Source organism: Lactuca saligna, chromosome 6 (assembly GCF_052625555.1).
Source record: "Lactuca saligna cultivar CGN05327 chromosome 6, ASM5262555v1, whole genome shotgun sequence".
Taxonomy (NCBI): Eukaryota; Viridiplantae; Streptophyta; class Magnoliopsida; order Asterales; family Asteraceae; genus Lactuca; species Lactuca saligna.
This window is the reverse complement of record NC_136422.1, coordinates 178,944,520-178,965,954: the sequence shown is the minus strand read 5'-3', so window position 1 is coordinate 178,965,954 and position 21,435 is coordinate 178,944,520. Positions and strand designations below refer to the sequence as shown.

The following is a 21,435-nucleotide window of genomic DNA, read 5'->3' as shown; positions in this document are numbered from 1 at the left end:
ACATCGATCATCCAGGACAAATTTTCAAGAATATGATCACAAGTGCAGAAATGTGCCAACTATAAGGACTAAAAGTGTAATTTACTTAAAAATGGCGAGTTTTCATGCCTTATTATTTATTTGCTTCATTTTTTTTTCTTTCATTTTTTTGTGACCCGGGAATATATGGCTAAAATGGTTTTTACATAAGTATGGTGGTGAGGTGGTCTAATTTAGACAATTAGACTTATATCTATTTATCTATTTATAAAATTTCTTGACTACACTCATAAAAAGTGTCAATTTCCTCCCATATAAAAACACAGAGAGAGGTAAAGAGCGAGATAGTTTTCTCCACTCCTGTACATCGAAGCGTCGTCTCTTGCTAGCTATGAAGACGACGAGATACGGAGGAGTATCGGCTTACGTGGCGACGGCGACGGCAACGGCGATTTTCCTGACGACCGTCGTAGCAGTTCTGATTATATCCTTCGGCGCTGTATTCTCTTGTTTCCTCAGCAGCACTGATTCGCAACCGGAGTTCGTCATTCCGATTGTTCAATTGCAAAGTCAGATGAACTTGACTCATCAGCATTCTGACGATTACAAATTCCGAGCCGTCATATCACCGGATCATTACCGATCATCAACGTCTTTTCCTCTCATTCTCAATCGTAATCGAACTTTCATCGTAAGCACCATTTTTTCTAAAAATCATTGTTATTGATATTAATTCTGATATGTAAAGCTCTACATTTACGATTTACAGGACAATCATGAAATTAAGCTGTTCATTTTACTTAATTGTATAATTGTGCATGCATTTCATGTGTGAGTGTGTTAAGTGTTTACCTTCTTCCGAAAGTTTTTCCGATTTTCACTGAATCTAGACGACTGAATTCCGATAGTCAAATCTGTTACATTACGATTTATATGTGTATAAATTGGAAATATACAATTAAAGTAGCATCGCCTTGAATTTGTTGATTGCGTGCGTTCATATGCATTTGAAGCTACAAACTGATCAAACGCAAATTTTGATATAGAGTAAAACACGATTGCTTCAAAATTGTATCGATCCCGATTTGTATCCAACTTACTCTTAGGGTGACGTTAATCAGGCAGAATTCAGGTGTGTATGTGTGTGTGAGAGTGACTGTGTGCATTGATCATGATTCTATGAAAAAATCACCTGATTTCGAATTCTATACTCGACGAATTCTGGTTCACCTAATTTTGATTTATATTCATCGTTTTTAGATTAACATTTGCGATTCGTGATGCGTTATCGTTGAAACATTGCAGGCAAGACGGCGGCGGCGGCGGCCGGAGATAGAACTTGCAAGAGCAAGAGCTGCGATCCGGCGAGCTGCTTCTGTTCATAACCTATCTCAAGTTCTTCGAAGCGGCGACGTTTTGTCCAGTGATATCTATCATAACCCAAGCGCGTTTTATCAGTAAGCTTCTTCGTCCCTCAGCTTACTCCATAGAATGCTTCTCAAAATTTCACTTTCAGTCCCTACTGAATTACGAAAGAACATTTTGAGTTTTGACGTGTGGAAAAAATTAACTAATTATTTATTTAATCATTAAACTTTACATAATTACAGATATGACATAATTCACATTTTCTTCTCAAAATCAAACCATGTTCCAAAAAAAATGATATTTTCAATGATAACATTAGCAATAGTCATAGATAAATGGTGTAGACGCTATTCCTCCATTAAAATAAGAAGAATAAACAAAAATGAAGATTATGTTATAGTAAAAAAAGCATAGAAACTTATAATTTAATCAAGGTTAAACATAGATAGATGATATAAGTGTATCTAGTTTATATTTCTAAAGATAATTTTGTATTATGTCTTTCAGTTCGTTTTTAGTAGTAAAAAACTAACAATAAACAAACGTCGATGAAATTAAGATGCAAAATTTCTATAGAAAGATTTAAAACTAATTATAAGCTAAATACAATTTATTTGGTTTATTAGTTTATTATAATTATAATTATAAATAAATAATAGGGAAAGCCTGGATTGCCTTTCAGAACTACTTTCCTTCTAAGTCACTACCAGAATGATAACCACAACATTCCATTCATCAAAAAAAGGGAATGTCGCTATTGTTTTTGGGTTATAATCATTAAAAGGAAATCAAAGGCCTTACTTCTAATAGACGCATTCAAGAAAATAAAAAATAAAAATCCAGTGGGTTTTTTCTTTTGTGGCAATGTCTTGTTAATTACTATCCTCTTTTTCTAGCAAAACAATTTTAGTGGAAAAGTTATAAGTATTTTGTAACTTTTCTTTATTTAGGCAACAAAACTAGCTATTACACACACATATATATATAGTGAAATCTTATATATAAGAAAATGATTAATTAAATTAAATAGGAGTTATATGGAGATGGAGAAGAGATTTAAAGTATATGTATATGAAGAGGGTGAGCTTCCAATGGTGCATGATGGACCATGCAAAAACATATACACAACAGAAGGAAGATTCATAATGGAGATGGAACGTGGAGGACAAAATTTCAGAACTAAACATGCGCACCAGGCGCATGTTTACTTCATGCCTTTCAGTGTGACGTGGATGGTCAAGTATCTGTACAAGCCTGACACGTATGACCTGACCCCACTTCGACATTTTGTATCTGATTACGTCAGACTCATCTCCACCAAACACCCTTTCTGGAATAGAACTCATGCTGCTGATCACTTCATGCTCTCTTGTCATGATTGGGTAATTACTTTTCTCCTTAAACTCTATTATCTTTAATCATATTATTATTATTATTATTATTATTATTATTCCAGCTTTACCCAAAATTAATTTACATCAACGGTCCCTGTGCTTTCAAAAATATACCACAAATGGTTCTCATGAACAATTTCAATCATCAATGCACACTTGTTATTACTCATGCCTACTAGCGTACCACCATACATTCTTTGTGGTCCTTATAATCATTTCAAATTTATCTAGTGCACAAAAATGTGACTAATATACGCATTAGTATTATTATTTCTTTTCCCATTTTCAAAACTAAGCACTTGGAATTTCTTTTGCACAAAAATATTATTATTTTATGGGCATCATACCAAAGTATTCTACCTTTTTACTTCACCATATTCTTTCTAATCATTACACGACTCTACAATAACGTGTATTTGTTATGGTCGACGTATATTTTCCAATTTTCTCAAATTAAATCATTTAAAATAAGTGACCATTCCACTAATTAAACAAGTAAATGTGAGTATAGAAGCAAAATAAACCAAATTTACTTAAGTAATTCAATTGAAGAATTATGCAACTCAAATGATAACTCTCTTTATAACCATGGCAATTTCCAATCATCTTATATATGTTCCAAAAAAAAACATTTCAGGGCCCACATGCCTCAAAAGCACACCCCAATCTTTACACAAATTCAATTCGAGTCCTATGCAACGCCAACTCATCCGAAGGATTCGACCCACAAAAAGACGTCAGTCTCCCTGAAATAAATCTCCACAGCGGAAACATCCCTTCAAAACTTGTCTTCCCTCCACCAGCCACCACCTTCAGACCCCACCTGGCATTTTTTGCAGGTGGAGTCCACGGTCCAATCAGACCCATCCTCCTTCACCATTGGATGGGTCGGGACCCAGATCTCCAAATCTTTGAGTACCTCCCAGAACACCTAGACTACTACTCTCTCATGTTAGCCTCCAAATACTGTCTTTGCCCTAGCGGCTACGAGGTCGCTAGTCCTAGGATTGTAGAATCCATTTACTCAGAGTGTGTGCCAGTGATAATATCTGAAAACTATGTTTTACCTTTTAGCGACGTGTTGAAATGGGATGCTTTTTCGGTTAATGTTAAGGTGTCGGAGGTTTCACGGTTGAAGGAGATTTTGATGGGGGTGAGGGAAGATGAGTACTTGAGGTTAAAGGAGAATTTGAGACAAGTTAGAAGACATTTTGTTTTGAATCAACCTTCCCAAAGATTTGATGTGTTTCATATGATATTGCATTCTGTTTGGCTTAGGAGATTGAACCTCAAACTAGAAGAATGAAATTTGTAGAGTTGTTATATATAGTCTATATTTTGGTTACGTATAACATACAAAAATTGTTATTGTATATTCTTAATTTATTAATACATAATTTATGATAATCGTTTTGGTATACAGGAGTGTTCAAATTTGGATGTATGAAAATCTTGAATGATGCCAAATTTTAATATTTAAATATTTATACCAACTTTAACCTATAACTCTATAGTTTGGGGACATAATCATCATCTGACACCAAAACATCAACAGTTCCTCTATTTCTCGTGTTTTCTTAGTTAGCAAGAGACGATTCTTTGTGTTGCTATGTAAATTTGTAACGCAAAATGATTTTTCTTTCCTTGAATTTCTATATAGTTTATAGGAGTTTGATTAAAATGGTAGAAAGGTTGGTTCTAACATCCAATTGGTTATTATGTGTTTTTTTTTTCACAAACGATTGTTATATTCCTTAATAACAGTTAAGTGAAAGCTGTGCGAAACGTAAAAAATGTGGGCCCTGAAAATTTAAATTTGAATGAGATAAGGAAGAATGAACCTTTCAATCTCATTTTTTAATGGATGGAAAGAACTATTTAACAAAAGAGAGGATCTAATGGAACGACGCAAAGAAACTAAGACCAAGTAATAATAAAACAAGTTTCGAACCCGGATGGAATAGAATACAACCACTAAATTTCGGGCCCTATTTTTTTGGGCCCTGTGCGGATGCACTTCTTGCTCCCTTAGGCCTCTCTGAAGCCTACATGTGTTCAGGTTAAAAAGGAGATACTTAAAATAAAATCAACGGTACATTTACATAAATCAACAAAAGATTTTTTTTTAAGTTACCAATATAACATTACCAAAATGTTAAATATATATGTTTCGTAAAGTCAAAATCATATACAATACATTTTTTTTGGTGAATTCGGTCCATGTGTGAGAAGAAATATAGAAATGCTACATGTGTTTCAAATATACAAAATGACATAAATGATCACCGGAGGAAAGAAAATTACAAAAGTGGTTCATGTGTGAGAAAAATCATAGAAATTGTTCCTATGTAAATTTTTTATAGAAATGGTCCCTCTATAAGATATACATGAAATTACAGAATTGACCATATGTAAGAGACACAGTAACAACAACAACAACAAATTCCATAAATCTCATTTTGAATGGAGCCGAGGAGATAAATGTAGTCGGTGAAATCTTCATATAATAAAAATGACATCCGACATGAACTGAAACGAGAACTTACAAAAGAGGAAATAACACTGACATATGTAAGAAAAAGTTACATAAATGATTCTTGTGTAACAAAGTTAAAGAAATGGTGTTTATTTAAGCCAAAATTAACAAAAAAAAAAAAATGGTATTTGTGTATAAGAAAAAAGTAATTAAAAATTTGGTCTCTATATTAAAAAAGATTATAAAAATAGTCAATATTGTTGCAACATGCCGGAAAATTATCATTCTTTATAATAAATGAAAGTTTTTTTTTTGCCGTTGTCATAATCTCATTTAATTTGCCAAATATCATTTTGTGGTTAATTGAAATAATTTTTTTTTTCTATATGTCATTTTATGAGTTTTTATTTTATTTTATTAAATTCCACATTATATTTTAATGTAATAATTGCAATAAATATAATAATAAATATATATCAATTTTATTCATAAACTTACCTTTTAATTTTAAAATTTTTAAAATTAAAGCTCATTAGTTTTTTTTTATTTATTTAAATGTAAAAGATAAAAAACCTTTTTATTATAACAATTCATTATTTTTCTTATTTTCTTATAAATTCCAATTTTTAAATATTTTGATATATATATATATATATATATATATATATATATATATATATATATATAAATTAACTCATATAATATATGAACCTCACAACTAGTTTAACATATATAATTAAACATACGTATTATCTATTTGGGCTAATTAACGATTTGTGTGATAGCCTTGCATATTATCTTAATTTATGCATATTATGGTGTTTTATGCAAAATATACAACAATTTTCCCTATTATTTTCAAAATGCATTCAATATCTACGTGCTACTCTTTTTCCTTGTATTATAAGTGGACAATTTATGTGTACAAAAGGTCCATCTTATCTTTTTTTTGAGCAACTGAATTTTATAAGCTATTAATAAGCTAGAAAAATGAAGAAACAAACAATTACAAAGTGACTAATAAAGAGTTTTTTAACCAAATGAGAGATCTCTAAAGCAATGCAAATGTTTCTCTTCACAGACCCAATATTAGTTTTGAGGTCTAATCTCACAATGGTTGTTTACATGGACTCATGCATGGTAGAAAATTATATGTGGTTAAATAAAAAGTTGTTTGATCTCCGATTGAATAAACTTTGTTAATAATCCAACCACATTGTTGAACTGAAATTAGAAAAAACCCTTGAGAAGGGTGTTAAGGGTGTGGAAAATTAGGAATTTGAGGCTCTTTCAGTCCTTTTCTAAATGAATAAACATGCTCAAATGTAGACGATTCATGCTCAAATGTAGGCTCTTTCAGTCTTTCTCAATTCGATATTTCCGTGAAAAAATTGACTTAATATATAGCGTTTCTAATCCTATGGAATTTTTGTGGAATGGTTGGCTTCCCATCAAGGTAAACTCTTTTACTTTACACCTTTTACTAATGAAAAATTCTAGAGTTATAAAAAGAAGTAAACAAACAAAAAATAAATAAGAAAATCCTAATCAATGACCTACCCACCCCAACGGCCCAATCCCTTATAGTTTCATCAAGGGTAAATTGGTCACGTTAGACCAAAGGCCCACTAGTTTAAAAAAAAAAAAAAATGAACCACGATGATCCCTCATGCCAATTTTTTTGAAACTTGGGCTGAAATTGCCACGTTGTGTCAACAATATGGACGATCTTTGCAATTTAAAAAGTAATTATACTTAGAAACAGAAAATAATAAAATCCTGATCAATGGCCTATCCAAATACTTACGTGTAGGTCCCTAAGTAGCAAAAAACAGAAAATATTATGACCATTTTTATAATTTACAATAAATAATTTTCTTATTTTTTTAAATCGCAGGTTGTTAAATCAATGGAGAAATTCATTTCACAGTCTCTAACCCTAATCATTCCAAATGATCCAAGAAAGCACGAACTCAAAGAACTTGAGACAAAAAAGGGCTTTATCGATCAAAAGGCCATATCGAAGGTTCGTGGTGAACTTTATTGTGGGTTGGGCTATAAAATTGGCCTGATGTGCTATATAAAATTGGGCCTAGCATGGGTCTTATTGGAATCATTAACACACTAACAAGTAACATCCATGCCGTTGTCCGAAATAAATTGGACCATGAAATAAAAATAATAAAAACCTTTTGGTAAATATATGGGCATAAAACAAATTTGAAAACCCAAAATTGAGAATAAAGTTTGATAGGATTAATCTATTAATCATTATAGAACAATGTTATAAAAAAAAAAGATGCTATGATTGTTATCTACATCAACATTGTCAATGTTACGTTACAAGTGTACATGATATAGGAGTATTATTGTGAACTGAAAAAAAGTAGAATTGATATATTTTTTTCTTTTTATTTTCAATATTTCATGGCTCCAAAAATCACAAAATCAATTTTCCATGAAAATCCCGACCTCTATTTTTCACTCAAACAAAAAGGTGGCGGGGTGCCAATCGCTATATTTCCTCCGATTCTACGGTGAATAATCCTTCCACCCTCTTCAACTTCCTAAAATTCTCATAATATTTGATTAACATCGCGTTATGTTGTTAATCAATGTAATCAACATCCAATTTTGATTGTGATTGCATTTAGGTTGTCCAAAAATTTCATCATTTTCCCTTCTTGTTTCTGATTGCGTTATGTTAATTTGAAATCAACGATAGCATTGGAATTCATTGCGTATGAACCCGTAGAAGATCTTGCTATCGATGCATCATCACTAATTTCACGTTTCTTATAATTGATTAATCAATCATGCTTTCTCAAATTGATCTGATTATGTGTATTGCTGGATTTTGATAGTTTTACTTTCTGATTCATGATCGAAGAAGAGATTATAAATTTGTTCATTTTCGCTCTGGAAATTATTTGTTCATGATCTTAATTGGATTTCTGTTGGCTGTCTGTTTTGAATTGACAGTAGTACTTGTGGTAGGAGATGTCCGGTGGGTTTGGGGAAGAGGCAAGCAGGCCAACAACCCAAAGCTCATCGTTCTCAAACAACAATGGCGATGGTGGAAACTTCGAGTGCAGCATATGCTTGGATTTAGCTCAAGATCCGGTGGTTACTTTATGTGGTCATCTCTTTTGCTGGCCTTGCATCTACAAATGGCTTCACATGCCTTCTCGTTCACAAGAATGCCCGATGTGTAAGGCCTCCATTGAAGAACAGAAATTGGTCCCTTTATACGGAAGAGGGAAGAATCCAGACGCGAGGTCTGAATCTGAATCAGTTCCAAATCGTCCCGCCGGTCAACGGCCGGAGACTTCCCGTCAACGAAATCGGAATGCGTATCATCATCATGTGCAACATCAACATGGATCTGGAATAATCGGTGGTTTTGGACCTGCGTTTACTGCGACTTATGGGAATTTTACGTTTTCATTTGGGGGTTTTATTCCGTCGATTTTCAGTCTTCATATGCATGCATTCAATGGGCCGCATATGTACGGAAATGGAGCTCATGAACTCCGGCACCACAGAGATCATCATCATGAAGTATCGCCACTTATTGTAATTGGTCTCCTGTTTCTATTTGCTCTACTTTGGGAACCCAATATCTGATTTTACATTTTTGTCCTTGAAAATATCTTCGATTGTCACTAGCTCAGCTACAAGGGTATATATGTAACTTCACTCTCGTAGCTGTGTTCCCTTTGATCATTCAAGAATTGTTTATATATATATATATAGGAAAACATCAAATTGCTTTTCTTCCTCTTAATTATGAACCTTCTCTTCTCACTTCTGATTTATCTTTTGGGTTTTTACATATTCAAATCTTGTGTGTTACAGCTGAAAAGCTAGGATACCGCTCTTTTGACTATTTTATTATGGTTAACAGAATCAGTCCTTGCAGTTTCCGATTTAGCTCCTAAGTCCTTGTAACAACCAAAGTTACACCCCACTACTTCAACTATTAGTAACGTTATACATTCTTCCTTTTCTACTTATTCTTTACAAATTAACCATGTTTCGACAAAAATTGACAAACTACCTGTTTAGGTTGCAATTATGTGGACAATAACTTTTGACATCTGAAAATCAAGCAGCTACCCGATAAAAAAACATTTGGTAAAAAAAATTAATATTTTTACATCTTTAATTATAGAATTGATAAATAAATTATTAATAACTTTACCAATTATTAGATTTTAGTTTGATTAATATTTAAAGTATATAAACATCGATCGTTAAATAATTAACTATCTTTGTATAATTATCTTATTATCAGTTTCTAATTCTACAAAAATATTTGAAATTTAATTGAATTTTACGAACATGATTAATATGAGATGTTGACTTAATTAGAGAGAACGGCGGGTTTGGCCGTTGGGGAATGAATGTGAGGAATGAGTTTTTTTTTTTTTTTTTTTTTTTTTTAAATAGATAATGAAGTGTACATTTTGATTTTTTTTTTTTTTCTTAACTTGTTGGGACGCTAGTTTGAGTATCTAAAAAAAACTATTTTATAAGTTATATTTCACTTGTCATGACAACTTAAAAAAAACTTGGGTCATAAACTAACCACAATTTATCAATTTATCAAGCATAACTAAGCATAAAGTTTTTTTATTCGTGCTAATTACAAAATGTGTTTCCAAATAAAATATGAACTCCATAAAGTTGACACATTTTTACACTAAGAACTTTTTGCTTGGACTGCGATCTCCCACGGCTATATTCTATTCTTGTCGAGGGAAATTGGTAAAAGAAGAGAAGAGATAAATATGTTAAGTTTGTTTCCATCAAACAAGAGATTCTCGATGTGGATGATATGTTCAATAAGGTTTAAATTTTATTTACTCCAAACCAATATATAAATTGAAACAATTTTTCAAACACCTGAAGTATGTTCTTCATTATAGTGATCGAACATTTCATTCCGTTTTTGGAACTGTAATTGTCGTTATCATTTCATCAACGATTCTCTTGAATCCGATTGTTTTGAATATTTAGTACACTATCTTATAAAAAATTTCAAACACTCTTTACTACGATCCTCTTGGGACCAACACATTTGATGTTTCTTGAACATGTGTTAACAAGCTCAAGTTTGTTGAAAGAATACATTTTTTGCATGACATTTTGAGGGTCAAGCAAGTTTAGGAAAGCCATTGACAAGATGCTAGTATTTTCGTTTTTTAGGAATTAATGAATAGTACAATACATGTTCCAAAAGTTTCTATGAAATCTTTTGACATCTAAGGTACATCTCAATTAACATTAGTGGTGGACATCTCCCAAGAACGTTAGTACCAACACACCTCCAAATGTGTGTTTTTGATGTTTTACTTCTATTATTAAAGATTTTTTTTATGTGAGAAGTACCTAAGCTACATTATCAAATCAAATTTGTGACTTTGACCTCTTTTGTTTGTTATAGCTCTTTCATCCGTGATACTTTGAAGAATGTACAAAGTACATTGGTTGCTATCTATGCTGGTTTCATGGAAGTGATTATATACTATGTGTAGTGTTTGTTTGTTTGTGAAAGTAATTCACAATTTTCCATCAAAGGGATAAGTATAATGTTTTTTTTTATTTCTTATTTTTGGAAATTATCATCCTACCTTAATCTAATGAGAGGCTGGATTATTGTGAATGTGTTGGGCAAAACTAGTTGTAGTTGTAGTCGGTAGAGTAGCTTTTATATATATGTAAGCCATCAACAAAAGAATTGAAGTTTTTTAAAGGTGGAAAATAACATAAAATATACAAGCTTCTAAAATTTCTCAAAAGCTATTTAAAGTAGTTTTTTTTTAATCTTTTTGTTTAAACTAAAAGATTAAGCTCGTACACCCAAAGAAACTTTTTGTTTAATTCGATTTTATTTTCTTCAAAGCTAAAGATAAAAGTTTCTATAAGCTCTCAAAAGTTATTTGACAAATAATTGATGGTATTTGCATGTTAGTCTTCATCTTAATGGCCATTTCTTTGTGTAGATTCTTGTGGCATTTGGACACATTATGATGCATTTGTCTTTGTTCCCTTTCAGGTACACAATCATCCCAGAGACTGTTCATGTTCATGTTCATGTTTCCTGAACCCATAACCTTTAATTTGTTTACAAAATCGATGCAAAGTTGGCTAAGGTAAAGAGTTCCCTGATGATTAGTAACTATTTGAATACAAGTTGAACTTGAAGGGTTTACCACTTTACCTTATCATATGTACCCCACCCCACACTTCACCCCTCGACTTTTTATAATTTGGGCACTGCCACATGGGGATAGTGCTGATGATATCTGGCTGTCCAAGAGTAATCCAAGCTTGTGTTGTCTTTATTTCCCATCAATAAAGTGTTCTCAAGTGGAAGAATGAATACAAATTTATGAGAAAATGACTACATACCTAATAGAAATATAAAATAAAGTGTTAATCATAAAAATGATAAAAAAAAAATAGAAAACTTAATCTCAATACAATCACAATTCTACTATTTTCATTAAATAACCATTTATTTCATGTAGTCGTATGCACCACCGTATTATTCGTGAAAAAGACATTGTTTTGTGAAATTTATATTTTCGGTATTTTTTTTTTTTTTTTTTGCAAATCATAGAATTTGTGAAATTGGGTAAAATTAGTAGTTTTATAGAGCCATGAGAATGGTCCTTACTTACGTACCTTGCGTAAGGATGATGTGGCCGTGCCATGTAGTAATAGGCGTTAATGTTGGTATGGAGTGAAGCCACTTAACAAAGCTTCACGGAAGCATTTTTTTCTCTCTTTTTCTTATATTTTTTTTTCCTATATTAATAGTTTTATAAATAATGTTTCACTGTTCATTACTTGAATAACAAGCAAATTAATGAGTTTTTGAGATTTACACTCTATGTAGTTATTACGTCCTGTGCTACTACGAGAACAAATGTTGATTTAACCTATAGGTTGCCCTCTTGTAAACTACACACAACACATGCATGCACATAAGCGACTGTTGTAATTTTTTTTTACTATAAATCTCGTTCTTTTATTAAGTGTTTGAAGCATATAATATTTATCACATATTAATTATATGTGGTTTTTAGTTGTTGCATTAACAATGTATCTTATATTGGTAGGTGAAGAACTTTTGGACGTTCAAATCTCATTCAAAATATTTGAAAGTAATTTTAAGGGAACTAAAAGATAGCTAGACTAGTGTACTTTTTTGGCAATTATTATATAGTTAAAGTACTATATACGAGTATTAATTATCAAAGACTAGCACATACAAATCCTTAAATTTTGGTCCTCACATTTCTTTGAACCATTGCACCATTTCATAAAGGTTGCAAATGTTGAGATTTAGTGTTATAAATACCAACCATTGCACCAATTTATGATAGGTTGCAACTAATACTTTTCAATATATGATGTTGGTGATTTTAGTATCACTAGGATATTTTGCGTAGTTGGAAGAAGAATATTGTTATGTTTGTTCTAGGCATCATTTATTTTTTTTTAAGTTTTTAGGGTTTTGCACTGGGACTCAACGAGTTGGGGAGCCCAACTCGACGAGTAGAGATCATATTGGACGTGGGACTCAAGGTCTACTCGACGAGTTTGAAGACCCCGACTTGACGAGTAGACACTGTAAAGGAAAACCCTAATGTTCCGGGTTTAGTACAATATATATTTAAAGAAATTAACCATTAAGGCTGGCCTCCTTACTCAGAGAAACCCTAGAACCACCTCCCCTTCTTGTTCATTGAAGTTTTGAGTATTGTGGTGTATTTTTGAAGGAACTCTTGAAGAGAGAAGTAGCAATCTTGGAGGAGTGATCTTGGATCCAGAAACTCTATATCAAGGGTTAAATTTTGAAGTTATAAAGCCATAACCTTGACATGTAGTGTTTTAGATCTCATCTTTTGGTAGTTTAAGGCTTGTTTTGGAACTTTGAGTTGGATGTCTCAAGATAAGAGGTTTCCAAAGGTTAGGAACGTAGATCTGGCCTCTATAAAATCTCTAGAGGATTAAAGTTGCAAACTTTAATAGCCTCCATGTCCTATTCATGCATTATGCCCATAATGAAGGCTAAAATGGACATTGGAGAGTATTTCACGCATGTATGGACATAAAGTTAAAGACTTTATGCGATTTGTCCACCCTTGGACATCAGATGTGTTTTGGGTCGATGGGATGTGAGTTTAAAGGCTTAACGCGTCAAGACCTTCCTCAAAGGAGCTAGGTTTTGAGTCTAAGGCATATTAGATAGTCTTTGGGTGTAAAGTTGGAAACTTGCCCCTTCTAGACGTATCTATGGTTAAGGATCTATTGTATGGAGCTTTGGATTCGACTGAAAGGACCGATCATGTTAAGACAAGGGAAAACTCGACAAGTTGCCCTGGTAACTCGGCGAGTTGGAGCAGGTTTTCTCGTTTTCGGTCTGTAAAGTAAACTCGGCGAGTTGATAAGATAACTCGACAAGATGGATCGGGTTTTTCCCGTTTTTGGTTTGACGAGTAACTCGGCGAGTTGGTTAGGTTTTCCCCGGTTTTTTGAAAACTGAAGGGACTCGACGAGTTGCTAGATGCACTCGACGAGTTGGGTCAACATTGACTGTTGACCTTGAATTTGACCATGGTTGACCAAGTTTGACCTTGAGGTTATTTTTGGTATTTTGGAATTTTGACCAAACTAGTCACATGATGATTTTAGGCAGTTGAGTTGCATCTGCGTGTTGGGACTTATCCGATCTTATATTATCTTATCGTACCAGTTCAACATTCTTGAGAGGCGAGTCTCCTTACCATACCAATGGATCGAAGGCACTAATGCCGACCCATTTAGTTAGTTGTAGTGTTTACGGTGGATTCACTACTGTTATGTCTGGTATGCATGTATATGAGAATGTGCTAGTACTTATTCACTACTGTTATGTCTGCTATACATACATGATCCTCGAAAGCCCCATCTTCACACTCTCAAACAGATTCTACGTTATGTTTGAGGCACTCTTGACCATGGGCTCCAACGACAGAAAAGTGCGGCGTTACCAACACCATCGTTGAAATCTCTTGGCTTTGGAACCTTCTTCTTGAGCTTCGTTGTCCTACGCCAAAAGCAACCATTGTATATTGTGACAATGTCAGTGCGGTCTACAAGTCAACCAACCCAATTCAACACCAAAAAACAAAACATATCGAAATCAACATTCACTTTGTTCGAGACAAAGTTGCTCTCGGCCATATATGTGTTCTTCATATTCCATCCGCCTCTCAGTATGTTGATATCTTCACCAAAGGTCAACCCACCAACTTATTATCAGATTTTCGCTCCGGTTTAATCGTCTGTCATTTATCTCTCGATCAAACTGTTGGGAGATGTTAGTGTATATTGTATACACGTGTATATTAGCCTAATATTAGAATTATTGTAATCGGCCCAACAACCTTGTAGATTGATTGCTATGCAATAATACACCCAAGTCCCAAGTTTACGATATTCTTATAATTATTTCCCTTTTTCTACGGTACCACAATATAGGCCTGACAATTGTGTCGTGTTCGAGTTGGAGAATCGCGGGTTTGCAGATTGATGGGTTAAAATATATCAACCCGAACATGACCCATTTAACTATATATTTCATGAGTTAGCGGGTCACAGGTTGGCGAGTTTGGAGCACAAACTCATATATGACCCGTCAACCCACTTATTTATACGGGTTTACAGGTTGGCGGGTTCGTGGGTTAGATTTAGGTTTATGGGCCTGATTTGGGTTCCTACGTTCGTAGGTTAGATCGCAGAAAATCAATTGCCTACTGCGTTGTGCATTTGTATCACATCCAGACGTCGACGTCATTCAATAATGATTCAATCATTCACGTCGCCATTCTTCATGAGTTCATTCTATTGTTCATCACAGAGGGGAGAGCGATAGAGGGATTATTCGATTTTGTTTGTGAGATACTGAGATTGTGATTAAATGACTTTCTTACCCTTTGGAACACAAACAATGATTTTTTTTTATTAATTAAAAAAACCCCCTCAAGTGTGGCACCACTCCTTGGGTTCCTATGTTCATAGGTTAGATCGCAGAAAATCAATTGCCTATTGCGTTGTGCATTTGTCTCACTTCCAGGCGTCGACGTCATTCAATAATGATTTAATCATTCATGTCGCCGTTCTTCGTGAGTTCGTTCTATTGTTCATCACAGAAGGGAGAGCGATAGAGGGCTTATTCGATTTTGTTTGTGAGATACTGAGATTATTCAGGGCAAATGTCAAATGTCAAATGGTCATTGGTATCGGGTATCCCATCCTAATATAAAATATAAAATGTATAGTGTATAATACTTAATACATTTGAAAATATATAATTTTTTTAATAAAATTTTAAACGGGCTGTATATTTTTTGGGAAACTCATATATGAGATGTTTAATAAACGAGTTGATGGGTTGATGGATTAACGGGTTAAAAAGCTCAACCCAAACTCGTTTATTTCGTGTCGTGTCATAGGTCGTATCGATAATTATTAGACCTACCACAAAAGAGAGAATGATGTTCCCTGTGACATCGCCAATATCTCCCCATAAATCCCTCAACATGTTGCCCACTCCCTCAGTACTAATTGTATGAATCAAACTCAGCTTAAATCTAATAAACCTTACAATAAAATATTTTTCATAACATTTCTAGTTTCTAATATAATGGGATTCATGATATTTAGGTTTTTTGTCTTTAGTTATTAATAAAAAATAATTTCATTGGATATTCATATTTTCTTATGATTGGATATTTAATCTCTTATTTCTTTATATATATATGGATTTTCTAGTATGTGCCCTAAGAGCACATATAAGAAGTATTAATTATGAAAAATATTACCATAATTAAATTCGAAATACATTTATTATGGAAATTATTAATGCACTCCACATGTAATTATGGTAATATTTCTTATTATTAATGTATTTTATAATTAATTATGATAATATATATCTTCAATTAATGCTTATTATATGTGCCCTTAGGACACATATTAGAAAATCCCATATATATATATATATATATATATATATATATATATATATATATATATATATATATATATATATATATATATATATATATATATATATATATATATATATATATATATATATATATATATAAGGTTAGGTTCATTTGAGACCACCTATATTTTGTGAGACCGTGAGACACATTTTTTTATTTTTTTTATTTCTTTTTTTATTTATTTTTTATTTTTTTTAGTTAATTCATGTTCCGAAAATAATATTTAAAAAAAGAATTTTTTGATTTTTCCATTTATTTTGCATTTTAAAATTATTTTTAGAATATGTACAGTGTAATTTCTATTTAGAATATTTCACATATTTTTCAAAAAAAAAAAGAATTATTTTTTATTTTTTTTAGTTAATTCAAGTTCCGAAAATAATATTTAAAAAAAGAATTTTTAGATTTTTCCATTTATTTTGTATTTTAAAATTATTTTTTAGAATATGTCAGTGTAATATTCTATTTAGAATATTTCACGTATTTTTAAAAAAAAAACGCAATTTTTTTATTTTTTTTATATTTTTTTTAATTAATTCAAGTTCTGAAAATAATATTTAAAAACAGAATTTTTGGATTTTTTCATTTATTTTGCATTTTAAAATTATTTTTAGATTTGGTCTCACGGTCTCACAAAATTAAAATGTTCTCAAATAAACCTGAACCTCTATATATATATATATATATATATATATATATATATATATATATATATATATATATATATATATATATATATATATATATATAAAAACCGTAAGACAAAATAGCCATAGTAGAGTTATGGGTATCGAAATAGGCGGCCATATCCCTACTTTTATGGTACATGTTTTAATGGCGATACATTCATTATTAAGGATCGTCAATTTGAGCAAATACATTGGCAAAGCATGGGCAAACACCACCACATTAATATAACATGTTATCTTGGAACATTTTGTGAAATTTGTAATTCAATGGTTATAATTGTAAATTTACACCATTATCTTTCAGAAAAGTTGAAAAATCATATAAAAAGGGTAAATCTTGTGCGACCACTTTTTGATAAGGCTGTGCATGGATCGTTTTGGGTCGGTTTTGACCTAAAACCGAACCCAAACCGAAAATGATCGGTTTCTAAAAATCCAAACCCAAACCGAGACCCAAACCAATGGGTTCAGTTTATCGGTTTTCGGTTTTAAACTTCGGTTTCATGGTTCGGTTTCGGTTTTATAATTTAAACCAAATCTCAAACTTATTTCTAAATCCCAACTCAACCATAAACTATATAATGGAGAGGCCAAGTGATATTTAGATATCACAAGCGATGTGGGACTCAATCAGATAATAGAAAGAAAGAGGTTGGAAAGCTTATATAGAAGAGAATATTGGCTGAGTTTAGTAATTGGGGCGATGTGGGATGAACTTAACTCATTGCCAAAATAAATCGAGAAAAACAACACTAGAAAGATTCAAACCTGCAACGTTTCAAACAATTGCCGAACGCGTTAACCAGTGGAGCAATGCTTCAGCTTGTGTTTATAACCCAAAAACTACATATATATACATATATAACTCACAGAATACATATAATATATGATATTCGGTTCGGTTCGGTTTCTTTCGGTTTTTTCCAAACCCAAAAACCGAACCCAACCTGAAAATTTCGGTTTTTGAAAATTCTAAACCCAAACCGTCGGTTTATGCTTCGGTTTCGGTTTTTTGGTTTCGGTTTTATCGGTTTTTTTCGGTTTTTCGGTTTTCGGGTTCGGTTTTGCTCACCCCTACTTTTTGATATATCCTTTTTATATTGAACATAGTTAAAAACACAATGAGACTCCTCAAACAACACTTAGTAAATCTTAGTCAATTTGACAAAATTAGTTTAGGAATAGATTAAAATATGTATGGATCGTCATTCTAAAATAAATAAATAAATTATCAATACATATTAAAAGTTTATTTCATGGAAAAAAACGTTTTATCATAAACTAGAGTAAATTATACGAATTGTCCCTATGGTTTGGAGTAATTTGCATATTTGTTCCATAACTCATTTTTTAACCCAGAAGGTCCGTATATTTTGTTTTTATTACACGTTTGGTCAATCTCTTATTTAAAAGACTATTTTGCCCTTAATGTTCTTTAATTTATTTAAATAAAGTGGTATAAGTAAGGTAAAGTAAGGTGAGGTGGAAGTGGGGTTGAAGTTTGTTTATTTAAATAAAATACGAAATCATGGTAAAAATAGTCTTTTTAAGTAAGACATAAAACAATCGTGCAATAAAAACAAACAATATAGACTTTCAGAATTAAAAAAATAAGTTAGAAACCAAACATGCAAATTATCCGAACCACAAGGACCATTCGTGTAATTTACTCCATAAAATATTCTCATTCTATTCTATGTAACGGGCCAAGTCATAAAACTAATGACGTGAAATTTTGCAACGTTTCATGCCATTTGATCCGACTACGTATACATGTGAAACACGTTTAGGGAATTTTTTTAATGGATTCTAATAAGTTGAATTTAATAAATTTCCAAATATTAAACAATTTGTAAGTGTTTGTTGCCATCGCACATATTTAGAAGTTGAAGTGTTGCTTTTGCTTAGAGTGGTATACGCTCTCGTGTCAGCGTGTGGTCGCTCATGTACCCCTTTCACCAAATGTTGCATCTCAACATTCGACCATGATAGTCAACAACACACAAATGTCTTAAAATGACACTTTTACCCACCCTTGTCTTTAATCTCTCCATATTATTTTCTGAAAGTTAATATTCTTATTCAAAAAATTTATATGTTAAGGTTATAAGTAGATAAAAATTCCATCCATATTAAAAATATGATGCTGAAAGCAATAATGTGTTTTATACCTTTGAATAATTGAAAATCTCTTTTTTTTTAATGATAGAGTTAGTGTTTGTCTGTTATCTCATGTTAGAAACTTTAGTTAGACATATTGTTAGCTAAGTGAGTTAATTCTAATTTATAGAAAACCTCTTTGTTATTAATTATTTTAATATGATGAAATTTGCAATTTATTTCGATAATATTTCATTGTGTTTTGTTCTAAATCTTTTTTTACCCGTTTATATTTGACATCTAGATATTTTTTTTACCAAACCATATGTTAATTAATCAAATAGCTTATGGGTTATTAACAAATATTATTGACCAACTATATTATAACACAAAAGTTAGTTTTTAAGCTAATATGCTTAACAAACCTTAAAATATAGATAAAAATAGTATATAAAATATAAAAAATGACACCTTTAATTTTAAATAGAGTTGTTATACAATATAGATTATATTGTATTTTCTAATTAACTCTATATATATCAAAATCCAAGACTCGGTTCAAACCGGCCGGCAGCTTATAGCTGCTTGTAGAGCAAGACCGGTGAAAGAAAACAATTGCTTCAACCCCAATTCACGATTCCTTTCTTGCTTTTAAATACCATAACACCTCCTCCGACATTACAGAAACACCTCCGGCCATGATTAAATTCATTCCTCTCTCCCTCCTCCTCCTCCTCCTCCTCCTCCTCCTTCTCCTCCCTTCCTCCGCCGCACCCACACCCACCCTCTCCATCTCACAACAATTCAAAGAAGCCCCACAATTCTACAATTCGCCGGAATGCCCTTCAACTGACCACACCGACGATGGTTCAACAGTACATGTCGCCATGACTCTTGACGCCACATACATCCGTGGATCAATGGCCGCCATACTCTCCGTCCTTCAGCACTCCTCCTGCCCGGAAAATATAATCTTCCACTTTGTCACCTCCGCTTCTTCCAACACGTTTCTCCTACACGACACCATTGCTAACTCTTTTCCTTATCTAAGATTCAACGTCTACCCTTTTGAGGATTCACTGGTGGCCGGACTCATCTCCACCTCCATACGCGCCGCCCTTGACTGCCCACTCAACTACGCCCGGAGCTACCTCGCTGACATACTCCCTACCCATGTCCGTAAAGTGGTGTACCTGGACTCTGACCTTGTGCTCGTCGACGACATAGCAAAGCTTGCTGCAACTCCACTCAGAGACTCCATTCTTGCCGCGCCGGAATACTGCAACGCTAACTTCACCTTCTACTTTACACCTACTTTCTGGTCAAACCCATCGCTCTCTTCAACTTTTGATGACCGGAAACCTTGCTACTTCAATACCGGAGTGATGGTTATGGACTTAGACAGGTGGCGTGACAGCGGATACACGACAAAGATAGAAGAATGGATGGAGTTGCAGAAACGTATGAGGATTTATGAACTAGGTTCTTTGCCTCCATTCTTGCTTGTTTTTGCCGGAAAGATAGCTCCGGTGGATCATCGGTGGAACCAGCATGGTCTCGGCGGGGACAATTTTCGTGGGCTTTGTAGAGATTTACATCCCGGACCGGTGAGTTTATTGCATTGGAGTGGTAAAAGTAAGCCATGGGTGAGACTTGATGCGGAGAGACCATGTCCATTGGATGCTCTTTGGGCACCTTATGATCTTTTGAAGCCTCCATTTTCGTTTGATTCTTGAACAATTGAAGTTGATATTTGTTTATCAATTATCATGTACAACATGATCAAAGAATGTACATAAACATATATACAAATGGTTCTTCGAGTAAACGTAATTATTACGACTGGCTGGTGGCTAGTAAGATGAACATTTTTGTTCAAATACTCGAAGAATGATTTGTAAATTCGTGATTTTGTAACTAGGAAAAGAAATGGTTCCATAGTGTTTGTTAAATGTGTAATAAGAACATGGATTTTTCGTTTCAAATTTGAACTTTCGTATATTAATAAATCTACTTTTTGATATCCTATCATATTTACATTTTACCTTCTTCTTCTTTGCCATTGATCCCACCCACTTTTGCCGCTCAAATACTTGATATGGACAGGCTAAAAAATCCAATGATTTAAGTAGAGTGTAATGAATAGCCATCAACATTCCATTTTTCCTACAATTATTAATGAACTAAACTTAGGAATCCATAATGTAATAATATAGATTTTAATGTATTCTCACCTTATTGTTTTACTTTTCGCACTTTTTTTTTCAGAAAAATAATCCAAAATAATAATCAATAACATAAAATTTACCTATTAGGTTACTAAAGTTTTAATTGCACTAAATAAACAAACAAACTTTCAA

The 21,435-nt window shown here is 32.7% G+C and overlaps 2 protein-coding genes and 1 pseudogene across 4 annotated transcripts; all 3 read left to right on the top strand.

The window, feature by feature from the left end:
• The first annotated feature begins 281 nt into the window (after positions 1–281).
• On the top strand, positions 282–4,159 carry LOC145001246 (Exostosin family protein). The gene is made up of 4 exons (XM_078960607.1): positions 282–670; positions 1,285–1,436; positions 2,378–2,729; positions 3,379–4,159. Exons 1-4 carry the CDS (start codon positions 371–373, stop codon positions 4,045–4,047), a joined length of 1,473 nt encoding a protein of 490 aa, XP_078816733.1. The 5' UTR covers positions 282–370; the 3' UTR covers positions 4,048–4,159.
• A 3,484-nt stretch (positions 4,160–7,643) lies between these two features.
• On the top strand, positions 7,644–8,996 carry LOC145001546 (uncharacterized). 3 transcript variants are annotated; one of them, XM_078960918.1, is made up of 2 exons: positions 7,644–7,754; positions 8,200–8,996. In XM_078960918.1, exon 2 carries the CDS (start codon positions 8,218–8,220, stop codon positions 8,842–8,844), a length of 627 nt encoding a protein of 208 aa, XP_078817044.1. In that variant the 5' UTR covers positions 7,644–7,754; positions 8,200–8,217; the 3' UTR covers positions 8,845–8,996. The 3 variants fall into 3 exon arrangements, with proteins under 3 accessions (XP_078817044.1, XP_078817043.1, XP_078817045.1); XM_078960917.1 differs by lacking the exon at positions 7,644–7,754 and adding an exon at positions 7,761–7,871; XM_078960919.1 differs by lacking the exon at positions 7,644–7,754 and adding an exon at positions 7,763–7,871 and having other exon boundaries at positions 8,203–8,996.
• Positions 8,997–19,622: 10,626 nt separating this feature from the next.
• LOC145001106 (putative galacturonosyltransferase-like 1 pseudogene) lies at positions 19,623–21,103 on the top strand (annotated as a pseudogene).
• Positions 21,104–21,435: the final 332 nt, after the last annotated feature.

Bases quoted from the DNA above. Each gene is read 5' to 3' on its own strand.
- LOC145001246 (XM_078960607.1), top strand. From the start codon at position 371: ATGAAGACGACGAGATACGGAGGAGTATCGGCTTACGTGGCGACGGCG. The intron at 671-1,284 runs GTAAGCACCATT...GAAACATTGCAG, and splicing joins ATCGTAATCGAACTTTCATC to GCAAGACGGCGGCGGCGGCG. The intron at 2,730-3,378 runs GTAATTACTTTT...AAAACATTTCAG, and splicing joins TGCTCTCTTGTCATGATTGG to GGCCCACATGCCTCAAAAGC.
- LOC145001546 (XM_078960918.1), top strand. From the start codon at position 8,218: ATGTCCGGTGGGTTTGGGGAAGAGGCAAGCAGGCCAACAACCCAAAGC.